The sequence below is a fragment of the Podarcis melisellensis genome, assembly GCF_964234715.1.
Source record: "Podarcis melisellensis genome assembly, chromosome: 8".
Taxonomy (NCBI): domain Eukaryota; kingdom Metazoa; phylum Chordata; class Lepidosauria; order Squamata; family Lacertidae; genus Podarcis; species Podarcis melisellensis.
In genome coordinates, this window is record NC_138540.1 from 76,631,211 (window position 1) to 76,655,851 (window position 24,641).

The window sequence follows — 24,641 nt, forward strand, 5'->3', positions numbered from 1 at the left end:
CTTCAGATGTCTTCTAAAAGTCAGATAGTTGTTTGTTTCCTTGACATCTGATGGGAGGGTGTTCCACAGGGCGGGTACCACTATCGATAAGGCCCCCTGCCTAGATCCCTGTAACCTCAATTCTCACAGTGAGGGAACCGCCCGAAGGACCTCAGAGTTGGACCTCAATGTCTGGGCTGAATGATGGGGGTGGAGACGCTCCTTCAGGTATACAGCCCCGTTTAGGGCTTTAAAGGTCAGCACCAACACTTTGAATTGTGCTTGGAAATGTAACGGGAGCCAATGTAGGTCTCTCAGGACCGGTGTTATATGGTCTCGGCGACCACTCCCAGTCACCAGCCTAGCTGCCACATTCTGGATTAATTGCAGTTTCTGGGTCACTTTCAAAGGTAGCCCCACACAGAGAGCATTGCAGTAAGCGTGCAGGCGAACAGGATCAGCCAGGACATGAAAACAAGTGCTCAAAATGACAACAGGTACATGCAGGCGGAGACTTGTTTCCTTTTCCTCTCCATCCCACCCAAAAGCCTCACTGTGGGTTATCTCCACTCCACCATTTCCTGTCTCCTTGGAATATTTTGTCAGGAAGTTTGAATTTTAATTCCCCGCTGGGGCTGACCCCCAAAGAGCGGATCAGCCCAGACATTCCCTACCCTTCTAAACTAACTCTGTCCCCAGCCATGGTGCATTACAGTCAATGTTTCTCAAACTACCCTTCCTTGGCTCATCCCTGTGGTCCCTCCTTACCCGGGAAGTCCCAGGATGTAATAATTCCATCTGAAGATGGTGAGAGCAGTTTGACAATGGGACTCATTAGCTACAGGGCTGATGGGCTCTCCCTTGCTGGAAGCCTACAGACACAGGGAGGGCAGCCATTGGTTGTGGGTTCCCTAGCTCAGGATCTCGTACATCGAGCATGGAAATTGGACCAGAGAGTCTACAAGATCTCCTCCAAGCCCGTGACTCTGTGATTCATGTAACATTTGCAGCTGCATTTATTAATAATATCAATATTTTATTAAGAGAGTTTCAGTTTTAGAAAATAAAGTGGCGAAAGAAAAAAGGAAAAAGAGGGAGAAGAAAAGTGAAAAAAAGAAATATACAATATGAAGCAATAACTATAATCAGTTGCATTTCCATAGAGAACTATATAGATAGATGAATAATATTACTGTCCTAATACACATATGATTATTAATAATCTAGTATATTCTGTATAAACTCATTCCAAATGTCAATATATTTATCCGGAAAAGCCTATAAGCGGGCTACATGGATGTTACTGACCCAGAGATGCAAAGTCCCTACCAAATATACCAGAGATATACTATACTAGAGAAGAATGACAGATGAAACTAATGGACTATGCTGAAATGGCTAAAATGACCGGAAGAGTTAGAAATCAGGAAGACCAAAATTTTAATAAGGAATGAGGAAAATTTATGACTTATCTTAAATATCATTGTAAATGGCTAAAATCGTTAGTAGGATTGGAATCTCACTTGTAGTTTAAGGTTGAATTCAGGACATAATGGAAGAGGCAAAGGATTTGGAGTATCATAAAAGACACAGGAGGAAATGTTTAATAATAGGACCCACAAAGGGGAGGATGGAAGTCCAGGAGATTCCTTGGAATCTTGTTTTTATGATTTACGTTTGATATTTGTAAAATTTCAATTTGAAAAACCAAATAAATAAATTTTCAGAAAAGTCTATAAGCGATCCATTTACATGGTGCAGGTGTTGTCATGCCGTCAGTTCATTGATTAATGGGGATCAAATATTTATTCTTCCAATTCATCAATACCAGTCTCTTGGCCACAGTTTGGGCATGTCTTATACTGAGTCAGGCCATGGGTCCATCTAGTGATGCCTACACTGACTGGCAGCAACTCTCCAGGGTTCCAGGCTGCGACTCTCTCCCAGTCCTGCTTCCAAGATGCCATCGGGGATTGAGCCCAGGAACTCCGAATGCAAAGCAGATGCCTTTCTGCTGAGCGACAGCCCTTTCCCAATTCATGGAAATCCTGGAGGTGACACGGCAATCAGGGTCGTGACCCTGCTGCTCCTGTTCAACCATCCCAGTGGCAATGTGACTCACAGTCTGCAGAGCCCTGAGCCGCCCTTTGACTGAATGTTTGTGAGCCGATTGCCAATACGATACCCAGCAATGCTTTCAAATGCTTACCGCACCCCAGAAAGTTCACCGAGGGCATGATGGTGACATCTGTCTCCTGCTATCTCTCTCCACAAAGCATGAGAAAGAGGAAAATGTCTGGTCTTCTGTGGTATACTACCTCTGAACATGGAAGCTCCATTCCTAGTTGAAATATACTCAGAGTCAAGAGTGGATTTCATGCTCTTTATTCAGCTCATAGTGGTGGTGAGGAATGGAAGTTCCCCCACAATATCTGCTTCATATACATTATTTACACAATGGGCTGCACGTGATTGGCTAATTCCGGGATTCTCCTGTAGGCCAATCAGGTTGTGGATTCACTTCCACCTGGAGCTGGATTGGGTGGCTCCTGAGGACCAATCAGACTGCTGCATTCTGAATCCTATTGTTCTAGGACCAATCAGACTGCTGCATTTTTGATCCTATTCAACTCAGTACGTAACACTAGCCATCACAGTAAAAGGACTGCTGGGGGTGTGGGGGAGAAAGCTAAATTTCTCTAACCTGGGGGTAGAGGAACTCCAGACTATAAACTAGCCATGATGAACATGTTCCACAGTGTCAGAAGTATTATGCCTCGCCATACCAGTCGCAGAGAATCACTGATGGGCAGAGTGCTGTTGCTCTCAAGTCCAGCCTGCAGGCTTCCCACAGGCACCTGGTTGGCCAAGGTGAGAACAGGATGCTGGACCAGGTGGGCCATTGGCCTGATCCAGCAAGTCCGTCTTATGTTCTTACGTTGTTGGACTTCATCAGCTGCAGGCAGCATAACTATTCCTTTAAAGCAGTAGCATGCCTTTTCAAACAGTCATGGCTTCCCCCAAAGAACCCTGGGTTGATGTACAGACCCTCCAAGTGACTCTATTTTCCAGGGACAGTCCTGGACTTAGAAGAAGCCATTCTGGTTTCTGATTCGATCCCAGAAGAACGTCCTGCTTTTCCTTAAAGGTGAAGGTAAAGGGACCCCTGACCATTAGGTCCAGTCATGGCCGACTCGGGGGTTGTGGCGCTCATCTCGCTTTATTGGCCGAGGGAGCCGGCGTACAGCTTCCGGGTCATGTGGCCAGCATGACTAAGCCGCTTCTGGCGAACCAGAACAGCGCACGGAAACGCCGTTTACCTTCCCGCCAGAGCAGTACCTATTTATCTACTTGCACTTTGACGTTCTTTTGAACTGCTAGGTTGGCAGCAGCAGGGACCGAGCAACGGGAGCTCACTCCGTCGTGGGGATTCAAACCGCCGACCTTCCGATCGGCAAGTCCTAGGCTCTGTGTTTTAGCCCACAGAGCCACCCGCGTCCCTTTTTTTCCTTAAAGGTAAAGGTACCCCTGCCCGTACGGGCCAGTCTTGACAGATTCTAGGGTTGTGCGCTCATCTCACTCTAGAGGCGGGAGCCAGTGCTGTCCGCAGACACTTCCGGGTCATGTGGCCAGCGTGACGAAGCTGCTCCGGCGAACTGGCACCAGAGCAGCACACGGAAACGCCGTTTACCTTCCCGCTATAAAGCAGTACCTATTTATCTACTTGTACTTAAGGGTGCTTTTGAACTGCTAGGTGGGCAGGAGCTGGGACCGAACGACGGGAGCTCACCCCGCCGCGGGGATTTGAACCACCAGCCATGCGATTGGCAAGTCCTAGGCGCTGAGGTTTTACCCACAGCGCCACCCGCGTCCTTTTTTTCCTTAGGACGTCCCTATTTTCATTGGACAAAAGTTGGAGGGTATGGAATTATCCTGTGTAGGGAAGGTTTTTTAAAATGTTTAAAATGTTTAATGATGTTTTTATATGTGTTGGAAGCCACCCAGAGTGGCTGGGACTACCTAGGGTGGAGTAAAATTGTTGTTGTTGAATAGGACGTCCCTATTTTCACTGGAGAAATGTTGGAGGGTATTGATGTAGTTGGTAGGAGGCCCCTATTCTCCTCACACAGCAGCATTTCCCACAATTCCCTGGGAAGACAGATGAACTGTTAAACCACTCAGATTCCTTTAGCTTCAGCAACAAACAAATCCAGTGATAGCCTGTGGCGGCGCTCCAGATGTCGTTGGACTCCAACTCCCATCAGCCCCAGCCAGCATGGCAATGGCCCATAGTCCCAGGGTTGATGGGGGGTTGTAGTCCAACATTAACTGGGTGGGGGTGGGTGGGCACAGGTTCCTCATCCCTGTCCTTGGCCAACTGGTGCAGATCAAAGGTGGGAACCTTCATCCCAGGTTCTCGTTCCAGCCGCTGGGGAAATGAGACCCTGAAACAATTTCGCAAGGCATTGCAGGATCTTACCGCCTGGGCTGTGGGAAAAAACCAAAACATAACAGAAAACGTGCGTCGTTCTCAAGCCAGCTACTCTGAGTTGATGGCAGATCGAAACATGCCAGATCTTGCCTGGTTTTGCTCTTGTTTCGCTGCCTTTTGGTTTCCCTTGGGAAATGGCTGGGAAACTCAGGCCTGTCTAGGGAAAGTTGTGCAGGTGGGGAAGAAGGCGGGGAGAGAAACAGCTTCCCACCAGCTTCTAATTTATATGTATTTATATAAAACCAGGCAAGGAGGCAAGGAGAACAGCCCACTCCCTTTCAGTATTCAGGCAAACAAATTGCCACCAATCACAAATGCAAACCTTGTTGATTTTATCTTCAGTTCCTTCATCACTTCCCCCTGCACTTAATCTGGGTTTTGAGCATAAGTACATAAAAGCCTTCTGGATGAGGCCAATGATCCACCTAAACTAGCATAAATTTCCACAGTGGCCTGCAACCCTCTCCTTTACCTGGTATTTTAGAAGCATAGCTGCCTCCCATTGTGGATGCAGAACATAGCCATCATAGACAAGACAGCCACTGTTTACTATTGCATTCTAATGGATTGTTGTATATTGCTTTTTATTGATATAAGTTGTTTATTTTAAAGTTATGTTTTTAACATGGCTTTTTAAAAATTGGATCAGATTGTGATTAGGTGTGTGACCTTTGCTGTCTATTTTGTTGTTTCTCTGACTTGAAAACCGCCTTGCATATAGTAATATAGAAAGGTGGTGGTGTACAAGTTAAAAGTAAAATGAAACATAATCTTCCATGCATTTGTCCAAACCTCCTTTAACAGCCATCTGAGTCGGTTGTCATCTCTGCCCGTCCTCCCGTGGGAATGAATGGGAGCCGTGCTGGCAGGACACACTTCTCTGCATGTTCAAAACAATCCATTTGTGAGATACAATCGGGACATCCGCCGGCATGCAGAAGCACAACTCTCCCCAGTTGCCCCATGAGTGACAACACTGGGTGTTTCCACTGGAATTATGGAGTGAGAAGCTGGCAGACAAATTCGTCTCCACGGCCAAAGTGGTAAAGTGGAGAGGGAAATAAAGTTAGAGAACAGAAAAAGCACTGCAAAGGATGCCGTGTTGTTCAAAGGGAGCAATTAACGTAGGGTGCACAGTGCAAAACCTTGCTCAGATGTAAGTCTCACACTGTTTAATGGAGCTTTGTTTGGGGTATGGATGAGTGGCGTGGAATAGGGTTTGCATTTTCATGTGAGATGGCCTAATTCTTCACTGTAACACACCCGTCCTTCGAAAATTGCAGGTCTCAGAATTTTGTGATGCTGTTCTCCAACCAAGAACAGTGTGTAAAGATGCATACATTAGGGGGAAGAGTGCAGAAAAATGCACGTGCTAATGAATAGAAAACATGAATTGGGGGAGATTGCTTGATTGAACAAATGGGCAAAATTGTGAATATTAGGATAAACGTTCAGTTTATCTTTCACAGAGCTACAATGCCCAGCAGCCTTAACCAGCTTCATTCCTAGGCTTCTTTCAAGGAAGCCTTGTGCTTGAAACGTTTGGTGTATATGTGACCAGGGCTGGTTTCTTAAAATACAACCAATCCCTTTAAAAAATGTCAGTCCATTTATTTATAATGGTCTATTCTATGACCGATATTCAGAAAGAAACTTTGTATAAATATATAAAATAATACCAAACAAAACAAAGCAGATACCCAGCACAATAAACGGATTGGTAATTGTATTGCCGGGCATAGAGAGCAAAATTGTGAATTTGCTAAAATTATTCCCTGGTAATACTTACATGCTGCGCCACAATATTTAGCAGCCCTGAAAGATGTTGACGTATTCTAATTTGAAACGAGTAAGCAAACACAGAAAGCATCCCATCAGCCTGGGAATCTCTGTAGACAAAAATGTTACATATATCACAACAAAAATAGAAATTTGTAAGTACTGTACATGAGTTAGCAAGTCTGCCTCTCCAGATTGACAGAGACATTTATGTTGACAATAGGGGATTTTTTTGGAAACTCCCCTCCAGAACTAATAATGGAAGAATATTTAAATACACTAGAGTAAACACAATAAAAAAAAACAACCCAGACTTTTTGTGATTTGGAAAGTAACGAGGAAATGCACTGATGAGTGTGGAATGACCAAATGTTTCATGGGAAGATATGTAAACACGCCACAAGCAAACCCAAACGAATGAACATTGTCACAAAACCGCCCTGTAATCTATTGAGCATTTGTTCTGACATAGTCTACTCACTGTGTAAGCTTTGTGCAAACAAATCAGGCTGGGTGCTGAGTAACCAGGTTAGTGGTGGAACTGACTTGTTCCACCTCTAGAAACTGGAGGTGTCTGGAAACTGGAGAAGTTTCTTTAGCTCTTAGCTGGGCTGGCCTCTAAGTACAGTTCTGGCTATTATATCAATGATGTGGCACCTAGGAATATGGATTATTTTCCCCAGCCCTGCCCACATCTGTCATGCAGGAAACTAAGTCTGTTTTGCTTTGTATTCTTGCATTCTGGCATGTTCTTGGACTCGGCCCCAGAACCTCTTTTCCATGGCAGGAGCCACCCTTAAACATGTGAAGTAAATAACATTGTGTTTCTGAGCATACACAGAGTGTGACCCCCCCCCCACTACTGAGTAACCAAGAGAATGGTTAAATATCAGGGGATTAAGGGATTCACGGAAGAGATTGGAACTCGCAGGCAGGCTTGGGCTGGGCCTCATTACGTCACCATTTAAATTCTTAACCGCAGCTGTTTGACTTAATGCTCCCCTCTTAACCAACAAGATATCTGTAGAGAGAGAATGGTCTAGCAGTGGTGGAGTGTCAGTGGCCCTCCAGATGTGACTGGACTCCAACTCTCATCGTTCCTGGCTATTGGCTCTGCTGGCTGGAGCTGATGTGAGTTGGAGTCCATGCAGTTTTGCTGCTTGAAGATACAACAGCAGAGCAGAAGGGACTTTTACTCTTTCTGGCGAACCCCTGAGCAACCACATCACTCTGTACAGCTGGAAGATCAAGGGGCAAAGTATCCAGCTGCTGATAACAGGAACTAAGGGCAGTGGGGCACCCTGGGACACAGGAGGGTGCGGGTGGAACAGAGCAGAATCAGATCCAGTCAAAACACCGCAACTTTAGGGTTCATTAGGTCAGGCCTGGCTGTACAGGACAGTCTGCAACAGGGCTGGGAGGGCTTGAGGGATAGGAATCATAGAACTGTAGAGTTGGAAGAGACCTGTGGATCTAGTCCAACCCTCTAAAATGCAGGAATATGCAGCTAGCCCGTATGAAGATTGAACCCACAACCTTGCCATTATCAGCACCACATTCTAACCAGCTGAGCTCACTGGATACTACTTTGTTGTTCTGTTGGTTTTTTTGTTTGTTTTACTAATGCCCAGAATGGGTTTATTTTATGCAATTTTTGTTCTACAGTGGTACCTCGGGCTAAGCACTTAATTCGTTCCAGAGGTCCGTTCTTAACCTGAAACTGTTCTTAACATGAAGCACCACTTTAGCTAATGGGGGCCTCCCATTGCTGCCACGCCACCACTGTACGATTTCTGCTCTCATCCTGAAGCAAAGTTCTTAACCTGAAGCACTATTTCTGGGTTAGCGGAGTCTGTAACCTGAAACGTATGCAACCTGAAGTGTATGTAATCCGAGGTACCACTGTATTGCCATATTGTGCTTCACTGCAACTCCTTGGTATCACCTTAGATCAAAGCCGTGGAAACCTAGTTGTGCTGCTTTTGGGGAGCCCTCTTGCTCATCCTGCTGAGAGGGGCCCAGGAACTCTGCCCCAATGACCTGCCCAAACCGTTTAGGGTCCCCAAGAGTGAGAACTCTGAACACGACGCAATGAAAAAGTCAGAAGGGCTCCCTCTGTGCCCCACCCCTTTAAACACTTCAAACACAACATCTAGCAGCAAGCAATACATTCCACATTCAATCCACAACTTCTGGAAAACCCCACGGCTGCAAGGAAACCCAAGCTGGAAAACCCCAATAGCATTTTAAAATGAAACAGTCAAGTCAGGGTCAAGTTGTGATCTGGCAGCTTTCCACCCCAACAGTTCCTTCCAAGAGCCCCAAACACAGAGATGCTACATCCCCTCCTCTGCTTGTTCCTCCTCTGGTTCCCTTAACCTAGGCTTCCTCAACCTCGGCCCTCCAGATGTTTTAAGACTACAATTCCCATCAACCCTGACCACTGGTCCTGCTAGCCAGGGATCATGGGAGTTGTAGGCCAAAAACACCTGGAGGGCTGTGGTTGAGAAAGCCTGTCTTAACCCACCCACCCACTCCCCCTGCATAAGAGTTTGGATTTGGATTTGATATCCCGCTTTATCACTACCCAAAGGAGTCTCAAAGCGGCTAACATTCTCCTTTCCCTTCCTCCCCCACAACAAACACTCTGTGAGGTGAGTGGGGCTGCATACTGGGACTATAGCAAGGTGTTTGATCCAGACATTGATGGATTTTTTTTTTAATTTTCTGTTTCTGGATGCTCCCAAGTCAATATTTGAGAAAGGAGAGGAACAATATTCATGCAAAACTCAGTCCCGGATGAGGAAGCAAAGAGTGCACATTCCCAGAACCATGTCTCCACTCATATTTGCAGACAACCACCTGCCCCCACGGCAATTTCATCTTTAAAATGCTTTTTTTAAAAAGTAGTCGTCAGAAAATCCAAGCAATGCCCTGCAAAGTGTGGTTTGGGCCTTTCAGACTAGCTAACTGTTATTGTTAAAAGTTTCTGGCAAGTCAGCCCAGTGAGCAAACAGTACTATCTAGCGGTTAGAACTTGCAACTACAAGCCAGCACAAGTCTCTGAGCTGAGACTTGTAATGGCCAAAGATTATTATTTCAGCCCCTTCAGCATGAACAAGGGTGCATCAAAAAAAGAGAGGTCTCTTCTTCCAAGTAGCTTACAGTTGCAACAGAGATAGCCACCAATTTGGGACAGCTTTATAAGGGGGTTTAATAAATTCATGGAGGACTATGAATGCCCAATAGCGATGACAGCTATTCCTCTGCCAGTTGGAGGCAATAATGCTTTTGGACACCACTTGCTGGAAACCACAGGAGGGGAGAGGGCTCTTATGTTTGCAGATTTCCCATGGGCATCTGGTTGGCCAGTGTGAGAAGATGCTGGACTAGGTGAGCTGCCGGCCTGATTTAAATTATTGGACAATGATTCCCATCCCTCTCCGCCAACATGGCCAATGGTCAGGGATGATGGGAGTTGTAGGCCACATCCACTGGAAGAAGCAAAGATCACCAGTGTTAAAGCAATGATTCTTCAACATCAACTTTGTTGGACTGGTCATGTTGCTTGGATGCCTGATTATCGTCTTCCAAAGAAACTACTCTATTCCGAACTTTAAAATGGAAAGCGCATTGCTGGTGGTCAACAAAAGAGGTTCAAAGATGATCAAACTCAGGACAAAAGGGAGAAACGCGCTAAGAGGTAGGCTCGCTTGACAAACCCTCACCGTGGTCAATTCCCGCCCGGAAACCTATGTCCCCACTGTGAAAGGATGTGTGGATCCCGAATTGGCCTCCACAGGCACTTACGGACTCACTGTTAAAACCGTGTTCATGGAAGACAATCTTACTTGGCTACTAGTGATCGCCAAAGAAGTAGGTAGTTAGATTGTGTAGTGTAGTGCTTAGTGTGCAGGATTAAGGACTCAAATCCCTACTTCAGTACATGATTGCCAATGGGGTGATCTTGGGCCAGTCACTGTCTATCAGGTGAACAGAGTTGTTGTGAGTATAAAACGAAAAGCAGGGCAGGAAGTGCTTATGCCACCATGAGGTTTTTGGAGGAAAGGTGAGACAGAAATGTGATGATAATAATAAATTAAAGCACATTGATCCCACCAAATGCTTCTGGGAAGTGTAGCTTAACTGTCCCAGAACTACAATTCCCAGCACCATTCGCAAATTACAACTCCCAGGTTTCCCGTGTGTTTTAAATGCATGGTGTGGATGTGACCATTGGCTAACGCCATCCGCAAGGACAAGATTTCCCATTGCTGCTCCAGACAAATCAACCCCATACTATCCAGAAGCGAAGCCGACTAACAACAAATGCATTTTATTTTTTCTCAGCGATAAGAGTTTCTCAGGCACAAAACCCGAGTTTTCAGAACATTCACAGTGCAAGGGACTCTGTCTTCTGGCAAGGAATCTCGAGGCCCAACAGAAATCTCGACGCAGTGCATACTTGGAAAACAAAAACATCATGTGGGTCCTGGTTGAGCTGGGAAAGTCCAGCCAGTGCAAATCGACAAAGAAAAGTGGGCCACTGAGGTCATGGAGCTGGAATTAAGAGGTTGATGATCACAATAGGCAGGAGGATCAGGAACCAAACCAAGTTAGGGTGTATCTGAAGACACACACGTCTTTCCAAATAAATCACTGCCATCTTCCTTCAGAGTGTGATAAGGAGATTGTTTGTACGCCATGAAACCATCCCATTGCTGCAAGGGATGCCTTAGGGTCACCTGTATCTTTGGGAAGTCAGAAGGTGCATCTAGGCAGCTACATCTTGGACCCCACACTTGAGGTTAGCAGGAACCGCAAAATCTGCAGGAGATGAGGGGGAGCAGAAAGATTATTTCCCCTGAGTTCCTATAGGAATCACCCTCCCTCTGTGGCTGGACACAGAACCCAAGAAGTCATGGCTGCCCACCTCTCAGACCAGCCACCAAGCACCCCGGCAGCCCAACCTAATTCTGGTTTACTCTGAAGCAAGTCCTACAGACAGCAACATAACTTGCTCCCAAGTTAAAGTGCCAAAGGAATTGAGCCAGAGAACTTAATGGGCCTTCAGATTCTGAGGGTCTCCAACACCCATCACACCCAGCGGTCAGGGATGATGTCAGTTGCAACCCAGCCAGTGTGGCATAGTGGTTAGAATGCCAGACGAAGACCTGGGAGACCAGGGTTTGAATCCCCACTTGTCCAGGAAGATCACCAGGTGACCTTGGGGGCCAGTCGCAACCTCTCAGCCTAGCCTATGTCACAGGGCTGTTGTGTGGATTAATTAAGGAGGGGGAGAACCATGTATAGCCCCTTGAGAAAAAGGTGGGATATAAATGCAAACAAACACACATCAGGAGGTACACCATACTCAATCCTATGCTCTGTTTCCTCATATGTAAGTCCCACTGTGTTCTATGAGACTTACACCCTAGGAAGTGTTTGGGGGGATTGTGCTTTAAGATGTCCAGCACAGGAATAGCCAATCCCTTGGATATTCCTTAAGGGAAGTGCTGTGGCTCAGGTTCGATCCTTGGCCTCTCTAGGCAAGGCTGAGAGTATTACTCCTGCTGTAAATCCCCCAAAGCTGCTGTCGGCCAGTTTAGACAATGCTCAGCTAGGTGGACCAACCATCTGGCTCAAGATAGGGCAAGCTATCTTGGCCCAGCAAGTGGAGGAGGTTAGGACAACGAGATAATTTTCTGCACCATTTCCAAACCACAGCCCCCAGGATCCTTCTGAGGAAGACACAATAGCGGAGCAGATATTGGCTTGCAGCTGAGAGAAGGCAGCCTCCAGATAAATGCTGCTCTGCTGTACCAGAAGCCAGCCTCACCTATTTGTTTTGGCTTGGGCAGATTCAGGTTGCTCATCAGTTCAACAAAGGCATCTCGGGGCAAGGTGAGGCGAGGATTCAGGGTCTTTTCTTCCTCTACTGTGGACACTGTCTGGCCTGCAAGGGAGGAGGAGATGCATCAGGGGGGGCTAGGACAGAAAAAATAGAGTCTCGTGGCACCCGAAAGGCTCACATGGATTTATCAAGGCAAAGCTCTTTGGGCCTACCAATGTGGGAATTATCTTCCTCAGTTGGCAGGCAGACATTTTGAGATTTGCATAGCACAGACTTTGGTCTCATTCAGGAGTTCTACTGTTGTGACTATAAACAAGCAGGCAGCCCTGCCACCAATATCCTTGCATGCTCTGGCCCTTCCTGCTCCACCTCGGGGCTCCTCACATCACTTAGCTCAACACACTTGCAACCCTCACTTTCCTGGCCAATGTGGCAAAGTCTCTGGTGGAGCAATGGGGCCTTCGCTAGCCTCTTCATGAATCCATCTCAAATGCCTGAACAGATCTACTGCCTCTCACATTTCATGACCTCTCGACTTCACTTTTACAAATGTTTCCTTCTACACCTATGTTTATGTGTCCCTGTAAGTATACTGTAACTTTTTGACTTTCCCCCTCAACCCCCCCCAATGATTTCCTGCATCATAAAGGGATAAACTTTATGGTGCCTGCAGCAAAAGGAAAGACAAACCACAATCTCAACTTATGACAGCCAATAAGAAGTGATGTGCATTGTACAATGTACAGAACATTGTACAAGTAATTTGCAAACTCTATTTTTCCTGTATTATAATAAATGCTATGCATATTACATGACACATTATAGTTACATATGCAAAAAATTGACATTTATTTCGGGGTGACCTGTTTTCAAAAGATTTGGAAATGAAAGTTCATTCCTTTTGTTTTTAGCCAAAGGTTCATTTAAGTACACAACAGGAACATGAGTTGTAAAAAAGTTGTAGCTCTAATGTGTATACTCTCTCTCTCTCTCTCTCTGTGTGTGTGTGTGTGTGTGTATGTCAACTGTGCACACCCCTGCCCCGATCTGAGAAACACCCAGATCAACCTGAGCCCAAATCAAGTCAGGGTGTGGGGTTAATGTCTAAATAGGGTTCTTTTAAAACCCTAATTAGGCATACAGTTAACCCTAAGCATATGGCCCACCCTCACTTCTGACTGCACTGAAGAGGGCAGGAGGGTTCAGTTCTGCTGGGTGCTGCTTCACCAGCACACTCTCATGTACGAAACACACTAGTGAAGCAGTCCTTAATCTGGAGACTTTTATTTAAAGAAGCCTTCCTATGAGTTGATTCCAGCCATGCACACTGTGAACTGTAAAACAACCTGTCTTCCTTTCTATCTATATACTGTTCAGTTGCATACTAATGTTTTAAATCCACATACAGCACTTTTTTGGGGATATGAAGTGGTTGATAAAATTTCATTCAATAAAACAACAACACAACACTTTGTGCATCTGTTGAAGGGTTCTCCAGTTTCTAGCACAGTAAATCTATCGGTCTCTAAGAGAACCACAAGGCACTGTGTTGATCGCAACAGAGATATTTAAGGAAAATGAGGAACTGAGTGAGAACATGCATTGTCATCCAGTGCCCGTTGTACCACAGTGCTGCTCCCCCCCCCCCCAGCATCAAATCTGAGACCCCAACTTACCAGTATAGTCATGGGCAGGGTAGATTAGGCAGTGGCCAGGGAGTGTGAAGATTTTTTCATGGACCGACCGATACAGGGTCTCTGGATTGCCTTGGATGAGACAGAGAGCCTTGCTGAGCCAAGTTTCCTTCAACATCAGCTATTTTTGCCAACCTGATTCTCTAGGACAGCTGCTTTAGACAAGGGTTTTCAACACATTCCTCCCATTTGTTCAGTGAATGCATAGGCAGGCAGGGAGACGGAGAAGCACTATGCATATGGGCCCTGACTCCAACAGTATGCCCTCTGGCCATGCCCCTGACATCTATGTCTTAAGCATTAGTGCAAAGAAAGCATCTATGGAGCATATAGTGGGCCACCGGCTGCCCACGCTGTCTCCCAATTTGCCCACTGACCTTTCCCCATATCTGACCAACCACCTTTACACCCACCCCCTTGTCACCCATTTTTAACAGTGGGAGGGGGGCCTTTAGAGCAGCTGACTAAAGCACTCTGTGTAGCACCTCCCCCTCATCTGTTAAATGTCTGCCATCAGTGCTGCTTCCTTGCTCTCCTGCCTGCTGTTTGTCATGCAGTTGGTGTGGCTACCTGAACTGCAAAGCATGACGACAGCATTAGATTTTTATGTATATAGGAAGAAATGTGTAAGGCTCTTTCATGCATTCAGAACCCTAGGCAATCTGCATTTCTGGATGCATGGAAGGTGCATAAAAGCCCATTTCACATTAATGGGATGTGTGTGGACATTAGGGGGTGACCAGTGAGGTCCACTCTGGGCATTAAGTGTTCATTCGAAGTGGGGAGGAAGAAAACACATACACCCCTTACAGGGCTGTTCTTTTGCAGAGGTGGTTGCACATTTCTACACAACAGCTTATTGTAAATCTTATCCACAACACCCACATGATGTTGTCTTCACTGAAACACCATCCCATATTTTTCCCCTTCAAAGAGTCTTGCTCCAGAGAGCTACAATAAACAGAGTGGTCTAACAATCAGTCCCTCTTCCTCAGGGACTCTGGAAATTGTAGCTCTGTGTGAGGGAAATAAAGGGCTCCCAAAAACTCTCAGCACCTTTAACAAACTACTGCTCCCAGAATTCTATGGGGGAAACCATGACTGTTTAAAGTGGTACCATAGTACTTCAAATGTATGGTCTGACTGTGGCCAGGGAGAAATACAGTGCTATTGTAGGTAGGCACATTCAGATTAAGGCAAAAAAATATGGGTATCATTTGTCAAATGGAACACGACAGCCCATGTCTCCCCATAAATCTTGCAGCTGCCCTCTAATACAGATGACAGCCATTATGACTGACCCAGATCCCATAGCTCCCTCCTCCTTGCAACAGATCAGACTCCACCCTGGTATGACCACCCTCCCTGGATATAACTAGATCCACAAGGCCTCTGTACCTTGCTGGAAGTCCGTCCGTCCACAGCCCCGGATCAGCAAGGCATCGCCAGTGAAAGCCATGCCTTTGTCATTCAGCACATACGTCAGGCATCCGTCCGTGTGCCCAGGGGTGGAACGAGCTTCCAGGGCCTGCAACGACAGCAAGGCGACATGCCATGAGACTCAAGCCTTGGAATTGCCAGTGTGATATAGCGCTTAGAGTGGGAGACCAGGGTTCAAATCCCCACTCAGATGTGAAACTCGCTGGGCGGCCTTGAGCCAGCTGCAGTCTCTCAGCCTAACCAACCTCACAGGGTTGTTGTGGGGGTTAAATGAGGAGGGGGAGAGCCGTGTGTACACCACCTTGAGCTCCCTGGAGGAAAAGGTGGGGTGTAAAATCAATCAAACAAACAAACAAACTCACAAAATCCCCAAATTTGAGGGTGTGCCCTTCCTGGATTAGGAGGTCAGCTGAGGCGCCACTATGTTTGGAGATGACACTTCGGCAACCTGGGAGAAGCTTCTTCAGCAATCCGGTGCCTGTGATGTGGTCTGCATGGCAGTGAGTGTTGACTGAGAAAGAGGAAAAGAAGCTTGAGGTTATTATTGCAAGACACAAAGGTCAAAGCGCTTAACAAAGAAGTGGGGAGCCTGTGCCCTGCCCCAGATGTTATTGGGACTCCAACTCCCCATTGGTCTCAGCCAGCATTGCCAATGTTGAGGGGTGATGGGATTGGTCCTCTAAATGTTTCTGGAGAACCACAGATCTAACGCCACACTCAGGCCAGGCCGTTTTGCTGCCTCAGGTGCCAAAATGCCTTGGGCCAGTATGGTTACCATCTCCTTCCTGATTCAAAGGTACAATTCTATTATTCTACTCTTCCGCTACCTAGTGGTAGAAAGTGGAATATACCATTTCCTTTCTGTTCCATTTTAACCTAGCAATACCCAGGAAGGCCAGGTTTGACCAAGCTGTTCTTGGCAGCTGGAAAAAAAAATTCCACTTTTCTTTTTGCAATTTCATTATATGTACACATAAACAGTCATACCTCAGAAGTCGAACGTAATCCGTTGTGGAAGTCTGTTCGACTTCTGAAACGTTCGGAAACCAAAGCACAGCTTCTGATTGGCTGTAGGAAACTCCTGCAGTCAATCAGAAGCTGCGGAAGCCCCATTGGACGTTCAGCTTCCAAAAGAACGTTCAAAAACCAGAACACTCACTTCTGGTTTTCAATTGTTCGGGAGCTGGAATGTTCGACTCCCAAGGCATTCGGGAGCCGAGGTATGACTGTATTAAAATTTTGTTTTTATTAAAGATGTTATTGTGTTAAAAAAATAAATAAACAAGTACAAGTACACATAGTATCTCTACTCTCAATTCATAGAGTCCTTTTCACACTTTATTTACATTCCATACAAGACCCTATTGTCATAGATGTTGTGCGGTTGAGGGGGGAAAGAAGGAGGGAGAGAGGGAGGGAGCGAGCAAGGAGGGAATAATGAGGTTTTGTTCTACTTCAAAAAAAGGAAAAAAATCAATGTGATTTACAGCAATGCACACACACATGCAATAAAAACCAAGTAAAAAATTAAAACCACAGCTCATTCGCTAACCATTACAGGGAATGCTTTCTTAATTGTCTGCATAAGCCTGGCAGCATAGCTGAGTTTTCATCAAACATTTAAAGGTGGAAATAGAGGATGCCGTGCTGAATCTCTCTCGGAAGAGCATCCCATGGCACTGGGCCAAGGCATGTTTTCACACTGATGTCAAATGAGGGTGACCATCATGGCGGGTGACCAGCAATGCTCCTACAGGTGTTCTGAGTGATGAGGCTGAGCTGTAAGGGTACAGGTGGTACCTAGATTAGCCAGGAACTAAGTTGCTTAGGGTTTTGTAAACAAATGCAAGGATTCTGAACCTGTGGGCTTCCTTGGGAGCATATTACACTACTCCAACTGCCTTGATCCATCCAGGACCGAAGAAAAACCTCCTCCTCTCACCTGCATATACCAAATTCAGACCAAGCTGCTTCACCAGTGTCGAATCCCTCTTGGCTGTCTCCAGAACTGGGTCTATCAGAACCGCCTCCTTGGTCTTCAAATCTGCCAGCAAGTAGGTATATGTGGAACTTTCTGATTCAAAGAGCTGGGGGGGGGGGAAATGCCAGAGATATATCTGGTTAGTCCATGAAAGGTGATAGGTGGAAGTGTCTGAGGACCCCTCTCCACCCAAAGCAGCCCCCTCCTTCAGTGGCCCTTGCGTTTAGGAAGAAAAGGACCCCTGCCCCTAATAATAGCAACAACTGTGACAACACAGTCACATGGAGAAGAAGCTGGAGGCCGTAAGCCAAAGGCAACATGAAGTGCATCAGCACATAGGCCAGAGTGCCTCCACACCAGGCCTAGTGGTTAAAGCAGGAAGCGAGCTTCTAATCCCTTGCCCTGGCGAATCTCTTGATTTATATTCTTTCCAAATTAACATCCACAAATATACTCCCACAACAGAAAAATATTTTACGTGCCTTCGTATGTAAGGAGTTGGATCTTTCAGCATTGGTTCTTTTATGCTCTGGGTCTATTTATTTTCTTTATTTCACAACATTTATATATACAACTTGAGTGTAAAACTAAACTAAACCGCAAAGCGGTTTACAAAAAGAAAAAAACAAACAATGAAATAAACCAGTTTAAAACAACTGTTTAAAAGATTTGGAAAAAAATATTTACAACCAGTTTAAAACAACTATTTAAAAGATTTGGGAAAAAAAATATTTACAGTCAATGATAAACTAAAATCCAGATTAAAACACCCACCAAGCGTTCTGGATAGGTTTGCCTAAGCAAGCATGTTTTTAGCAGGAGCTGTAAAGAATACAGTGAAGGCGCCTGCCTGGTTTCAGGGTAGTATTAGGGAGGTGCCTTCGTTGTACTGCTTTAGGCACTTGCTAAAAACAAACAAACAAATATTTTGTTTTGGCCAACCTAGCCACACATGTGATTTTTATTCCATATACTTGCTTTAAAACAAAAACAAAAAAATCTCTTCTGGTCTTTCTGCAGTTTTAAGAAGTTACATACATTTAATTTTTTTGACTGCGTCTGACTTTCTTATTACATATTTGCATCATTTTATGTAAGCTGCTTAAAGATTCTTCTTCCTTTCTTTGATGAAGCGGTCTATGAATTGTGTTAACCTACTATATAAAAATACCCACATTACATTTGGAATTATATTATTTAGGAAAGTTGCTTGCCTGCCCGTTGTCTATGCGTTGGGACACCTCGTAATGCATTGTAGCTAAATTTTGCATGACGGCACCTGAGATGACGGAGCTGGTTTTTTACTATGCTTGAATATGCCATTTTGAATCAAGATGTTGGACCGAAATTCTCAAAGCTGCGCTGCTTTCTTTGAGTTCTTACAATCCCAGAGATGCACTGGGTTTGAGGCTCTTCGTATAAAATTAAGAAATGGCCATGATCTTTTAAATGTGCCTAATTGCTCCCTGCTCCCGCATCGCTCAGGTGTAACACAATCTTCCACTCCTGCCCAATTTGGCTACTCTCCAGATCTTAGCAAGGCTTTCTTCCAATGGCACAGCACTTTATATTCCTACCACTGACTTCTCTATCGGTATTCTTGATGCAGGTCGTAAGTTCTAAACCTACTCACAGAAGAACTTACTTCCTAACATTGCTTATATCCAAGCAGGCTGGACCCAGGGGTCAAGAAGGTGCAGTTAATCATCAAACCAATTACAGCCCCAAGAATCTGGCAGACACTCCAGTACTGTGTTCCATTTTGAACATGGTTTGCTTGTTTTATCATCCTGAAAGTTTTAAAAGTCTGCATAACTATAGATAAAGTTCAGTCTGAAATTAAGATAAGATGTTGGTATCTCCGGTATCTTTTACAGCATGGATGCATGTTCTCTATTATTTTATTGGTATTAGTGTTACAAGGTCTTCAGCTAGAATAATAAAATAATTGTGTATTATGTCGTTGCAAACCAACCTGGGACCTTATGAGAAAGGGCAGCTAAAAAAAAAAGGGAGGGGGCGAGAATCAGGGATTTGGAGTCCAGCTTTGCTGTTGTTTTAAAAATGTCAAGATGGTCAACAATACAAGTGAGACAATACTGTAATATGATAACCTAAAAAAGGGTCCCTACACATCAAAACATTTAATTTATGGTAATTATTTCAAGAGAAATATATAACAATTGTGTTTAAGAAAGCACAGTAAATTGAAAGACAATGTATTACAACTTAGCAAAATAAATGATAAGTAAATAAACATTTGTATTAGACCTGATTATACAGGATTCTATCCAATGCTAGTCCAGTCTGGACTCTGCATTTAAAGCAGAACAGCACTATAGACAGTCCTGGATTCCCAGTCCTGGGAGCTATAGCTTGTTAAGGGTGCTGAGAGTATTTGGGAGACTCCCGTTCCTCTCCCAGAGCTCCGGTTTCGAACTTGGTTTAACAATCAGTCCCTCTACTTTTGGGAGCTCTGAGGGTTGCAACTCTGTCAGGGGAATAGGGAGGACTCCCAGCAATTCTCATGATCCTTAAACTACAGCTCCCATTATTCTGTTGAAGGAAACTGTGACTGTGGTATCATGGTGCTTTAACTGAGTCTTACTTCAGCGTGGTACACACAGCCCTGTCTCCCAATATCCCTCAGCATCTGACACCTTAATTTTAGGGCCAGCTTCAGCCGCAGTCAAGCACATATATGCTTACATTTCGGGTGCAGAGGGAAGAAAGAGAAAACTAGGGTGCACTCCTATATGGTGTTACTTATTTATTATGGGAAGCCTCTTATGACCCTGGGCCGCTCTCTGCCTCTCAGCCAAGAGTGCCAACTTGAATCTTTGGCAATCACTCGTAGCTGAGTAAGATTGTCTTCCATAAACACGATTTTAACAGTGAGTCCGTAAGAGACTGTCGAGGCCAATTCTGGATCCACACATCCTTCCACATAGGTTTCCAGACGGGAGTTGATCATGGTCTGCGTTGGCTCCCATTATCTGCATTGGCTCCCAGTACGTTTCCAAGCACAATTCAAAGTGTTGGTGCTGACCTCTAAAGCCCTAAACGGCCTTGGTCCTGTATACCTGAAGGAGTGTCTCCACTCCCATCGTTCAGCCCGGACACTGAGATCCAGTGCCGAGGGCCTTCTAGGGGTTCCCTCATTGCGAGAAGTGAGGTTGCAGGGAACCAGACAGAGGGCCTTCTTGATAGTGGCGCCTGCCCTGTGGAACGCCCTCCCTTCAGATGTGAAGGAAATAAGCAGCTATCTTCTTTTTAAAAGACATCTGAAGGCAGCCCTGTTTAGGGAAGTTTTTAATATTTAATGCTGTTTTGTTTTTAACACTTGATTGGAAGCCGCCCAGAGTGGCTGGGGAAACTCGGCCAGATGGGCGGGATAGAAATAATAAATTATTATTATATTATTATTACAGTGGTGCCTCGCAAGACGAAAAGAATCCGTTCTGCGAGTCTCTTCGTCTAGCGGTTTTTCCGTCTTGCGAAGCAAGCCCATTGACGGATTAGCGCTATTAGCAGCTTTTAGCGGCTTTGAAAAAGGGGGGGGGGAAGGAAAAAAACCCCCGCAGGAACTCGCAAGACATTTTCATCTTGCGAAGCAAGCCCATAGGAAATTTGTTTTGCGAAGCACCTCCAAAACGGAAAACTCTTTCGTCTAGCGAGTTTTCCGTCTTGCGAGGGCACCACTGTATTATGGTGAGGGTTTGCCAAACGTGCCTTCCTCTTAGCACGTTTCTCCATTTCATCCTGAGTCTGAGCTTCTTCAAAGCCCATGTCACCTTTGGTAAAGGCTGTTCTCCAATTGGAGCGCTCGCAGGCCAGTGTTTCCCAGTTGCCAGTGTTTACCGGTATACTACATTTTTAAAGATTTGCCTTGAGAGAGTCTTTGAACCTCTTGTTGACCACCGGCATTACACTTTCCATTTGTAAGTTCAGAATAGAGTAGTTGCCAACTTGAATAAAATATGGGGGGCAGGTAAGGCCCACCCCGCATAATCTATCATAAGACATGCATACCATTTGAATAGCAATGCTTATCAACTTTCAGGGGGGGGCTGGAGCCCTCAAATATTTTGGGGGGAGGGTCGAGGGGACCTCGGTCCCTAGGAGATGGCTTGTATGCGCTCATCTTGGCCTAACAGGGTTGCTGTGAGGGTTACAGGGGGAAGAGGAGAATGATGCACACCACTTGGAAGAAAAGATTGCATGTAAATGTACGTTTTGTTATTAGCTTTGAAAAGCAGGGTAGAAGTTACTGGGAAGGAAGCTCTGTGAACTCAGCTGACTTTGAAGCCTACATGCCCGGGAACAAATGGCGAAAAGGAAGATAAGGCATCCAGGAAATGGAACCCAAAATCCCAGCTCCTCTGCCCCCACAATGTAGCTGCCAAGAGAAACATGCATGCATGCTGATCCCACAACAGCAAACAGCACCCACTTGGAAGTCCTCTAGGTTTCCAGTTATCTTGAACAGCAAACAAAAATCCAGCCATTGGAGCTTTTCAGCAGAGCTTTCCAGCTGCATACAGGCTGTACATTCAAAGTGAATTGCCCCCCTCCCTTTCCTTAAAAGAAAGAACGAACCCTGGGAACTGTAGTTTGGCCCTCAGAGAGCTGCACTTCCCAGCACCCTTAACACAACTACACTTCCCAGAATCCGTACGTGTGTGTTTATGTGCTTTAGTTTAAACGTACGGAGACGGCAGCTTCGCAACTGTAAAAGTTCTGCTTGCCTTGCAGCCATGCACAGAGGCAAAGGAGCCCTATGGGATGGGAAACGTTGGCAACCCACAGAAGCACAAACACACACCCAAACCAACAGTACTGCCAAATAAATTCAATGGAAGGTTGCTGCTGCTGTTGTTATTGTTTCAAGTGAGGGGTAGAAGGGTCCCGATCCTGCCTGCCACCCTTCGCGGTGGTGGAGGGGGCGCCTCGGATCAGCTCACCTGTCGGAAGAGCAGCCCCTGGCGCTGAGCGGTGCGGACGCAGTAGCATCGCCGGGGAAGGCTGGCCCGGGCCGGAGCGGCGCCCAGGACCCGCAGAGCAGCCGCGGCTGCAGCAGGGCATCTCCGGGACAGAGACATCGGGCGCGCCACACTTGGTGGAAATGAAAGGAGAGGAGCGACGCCCTTTAAAAGTTCAGAGGCTGGGTCAGGAGCGGCGGCGGAAAAGTGGGCGGGCTGCGAGCCTCCTTAAAGCGCCACGCACCGGCAGGAGCCCTCTTTTTGTTTTGGGTTTTCCTGCCAACCGATGAACCTTTTTATGAATGCAGGAGCAAGAGCTGGCGTGCCAAAAATTCCTGTTTAATGCTACTGTAATCACAAGATTTACTGGCAACAAACTCTTAACCTGGGCTTTGGTCCCAAGGGCAAAGCACAGAACCCTTGCCACAAGTTGCGATAAGAGCTAGAGAGCCAACTCGTTCAGATAAACACATTCTAGGAATGAGCGTTCTTATGGACTCCACCAGATTGACTCCACCAGATGATTGATTGCTCAGATAATACATTCCAGAGAAACCCATTTGGCTGAGTTCACCCCCTTCAACACACATTCATGCACAAAGTCCATTCATGCACACATGGATAACAATGAAGAACCTTCACCTTTTTGCCTTGCAGTATATTATATCTTCCGTTGGCTAGGCTTTATTCAATCCTCTTCCTGCCTAAGGTTCCTACCTTTCCCACCTTCTGCAGTCACTGATCAGTACTGTCTTAGGGACTGGCCACTGTGAAGTATTTAATTGAATCAGAGCACAAGGCTAAGATGCACTGTTGAATACTATTTGTCTGTGTGTGATTATCTGCAAAGGTGCATGTTTAAGTCTCTGGCATCACCTGCACTGCACTTTGCAGCATGCAAGAGCATCCTATAAGCAAATTAAAATAAATTAAAAAATAAGGTTTTTAAAATGGGGGGGGGGGGAGCCAGAAGATCCATGGCCCAGTGCAAAAAATCTGGGCCTCCCACCCCTGAAATGCAATGCACCTGTCCCAGCAGCATAACTATAGCTAAGACTATATATGCTTCCACTCACAAAGTAGGACAGTCTAATCCACATTCACAAAGTGGGTATATCGTTCATATCAATGAATTACCATCACTATAACACTTTTAAAATCAAAGGTAGGCAAGGGCACCTGGCTTCCTCAAAGTAGAGCTGAACCGGCAGGTGTAAAGTCTACGTGCAGGGAGGTTCTCGTAATCAAGAAGCCTGCAACGATTACATGCTATCGTTCTTTGTGCAAAGGGCAGCCTCGTTTTTCTGTTTTACAACGCTAAAATGTGTGTACTTAAGCTACATGGATATTACTGCAGTTTGCTGTGTGACTTGGGGAACGCTGTGCGAGCACTAGAGGGTAGGGCATGTCTGTGTGTAAAAGGTGAGGCAGTGGGATTTGTTGGTGCAATACAATATGGAGGGGTATGGATATACATAGCCAGAGCACACAGTCGAGGTGTATATATACATTATTGTTAGGGTGGGGAGCTGGAAATCTTTAACTAGTGCAATTACGCTTCAATTTCAATGTTTAACATTGCCGTTTTCTATAGCCCAAAGGGCAAGAGATGTACAATATTCTTGCGTGAGACAGGGGGGAAATACATTTTAATTTTATTTTTTGCATTGTGTGGGTGGGTACTTTTGATAAGAGAGAACGGGGAAAGAGGTTTTATTTGCAACACAGCAGATCATGGTAGAAAAAGTGGTCTCTTATTGGGCTTCCTTCCTTATTTATTCCATTCATATCCCACTTTTTATCCAAGGAGTTCAAGGGGCATACATGGCACTCTGCCTCCCTCCTCATTTAAACCTCACAACTACCCTGTGAGGTAGGTTAGGGTGAGAGGCAGTGACTGGCCCGAGGTCACCCAGTGAGCTTTGTGGCCGAGTGAGAATTTGAACCCTCTTCTCCTAGGTCCTTGTTGGACCCTCTAAGTACTACACCACCACTGAATTGCACACAGCCTTCTTTTTTTGCAGGTAAAAATGCCTCTATTCTTTACTTACTTATTAAAAAGGCTGCAAACTGACATTTCCTGTTTTATCTAGGGGCGGGGCAGGGATGTCTGTATAGGAGGCAGAACAGGTTCTAGCAAATTTCAGCAGAAAGTCTAAATGTCTAGGTTTCACCCCTAGTAAAAACGGCCTTGACCTAATGTGAGGCTATTCTGGAACACAAAGAGGTTTTCCAAAGGCGATTGTATATAATAATGCTCACACACCCATCCATCCTAATACAGCATCAGTAAATAGCTCCCACCCTTTTAAAACGTTGACCCGCTCCTGGTGTATGACTAACCCTAGCTTGAAACATAGACATTAACGAGGGAAAGAGCTGCTGCTCAGTGGCTGAGAAACTGCTTTGCATGCAAAAGGTCCTGGGGTTCAATCTCTAG

The 24,641-nt window shown here is 45.6% G+C and overlaps 1 protein-coding gene across 2 annotated transcripts; it reads right to left on the reverse strand.

The window, feature by feature from the left end:
* Window positions 1-10,570: 10,570 nt before the first annotated feature.
* ETHE1 (ETHE1 persulfide dioxygenase) lies at window positions 10,571-24,580 on the reverse strand. 2 transcript variants are annotated; one of them, XM_081921709.1, is made up of 7 exons: window positions 24,545-24,580; window positions 17,181-17,325; window positions 15,601-15,749; window positions 15,197-15,326; window positions 13,781-13,870; window positions 12,090-12,206; window positions 10,571-11,077 (listed from the first exon to the last, which is right to left on the reverse strand). In XM_081921709.1, the coding sequence occupies exons 1-7, from the start codon at window positions 24,563-24,565 to the stop codon at window positions 11,025-11,027; spliced, it is 705 nt and encodes a 234-aa protein (XP_081777835.1). In that variant the 5' UTR covers window positions 24,566-24,580; the 3' UTR covers window positions 10,571-11,024. The 2 variants fall into 2 exon arrangements, with proteins under 2 accessions (XP_081777835.1, XP_081777834.1); XM_081921708.1 differs by lacking the exon at window positions 24,545-24,580 and adding an exon at window positions 22,184-22,397.
* Window positions 24,581-24,641: the final 61 nt, after the last annotated feature.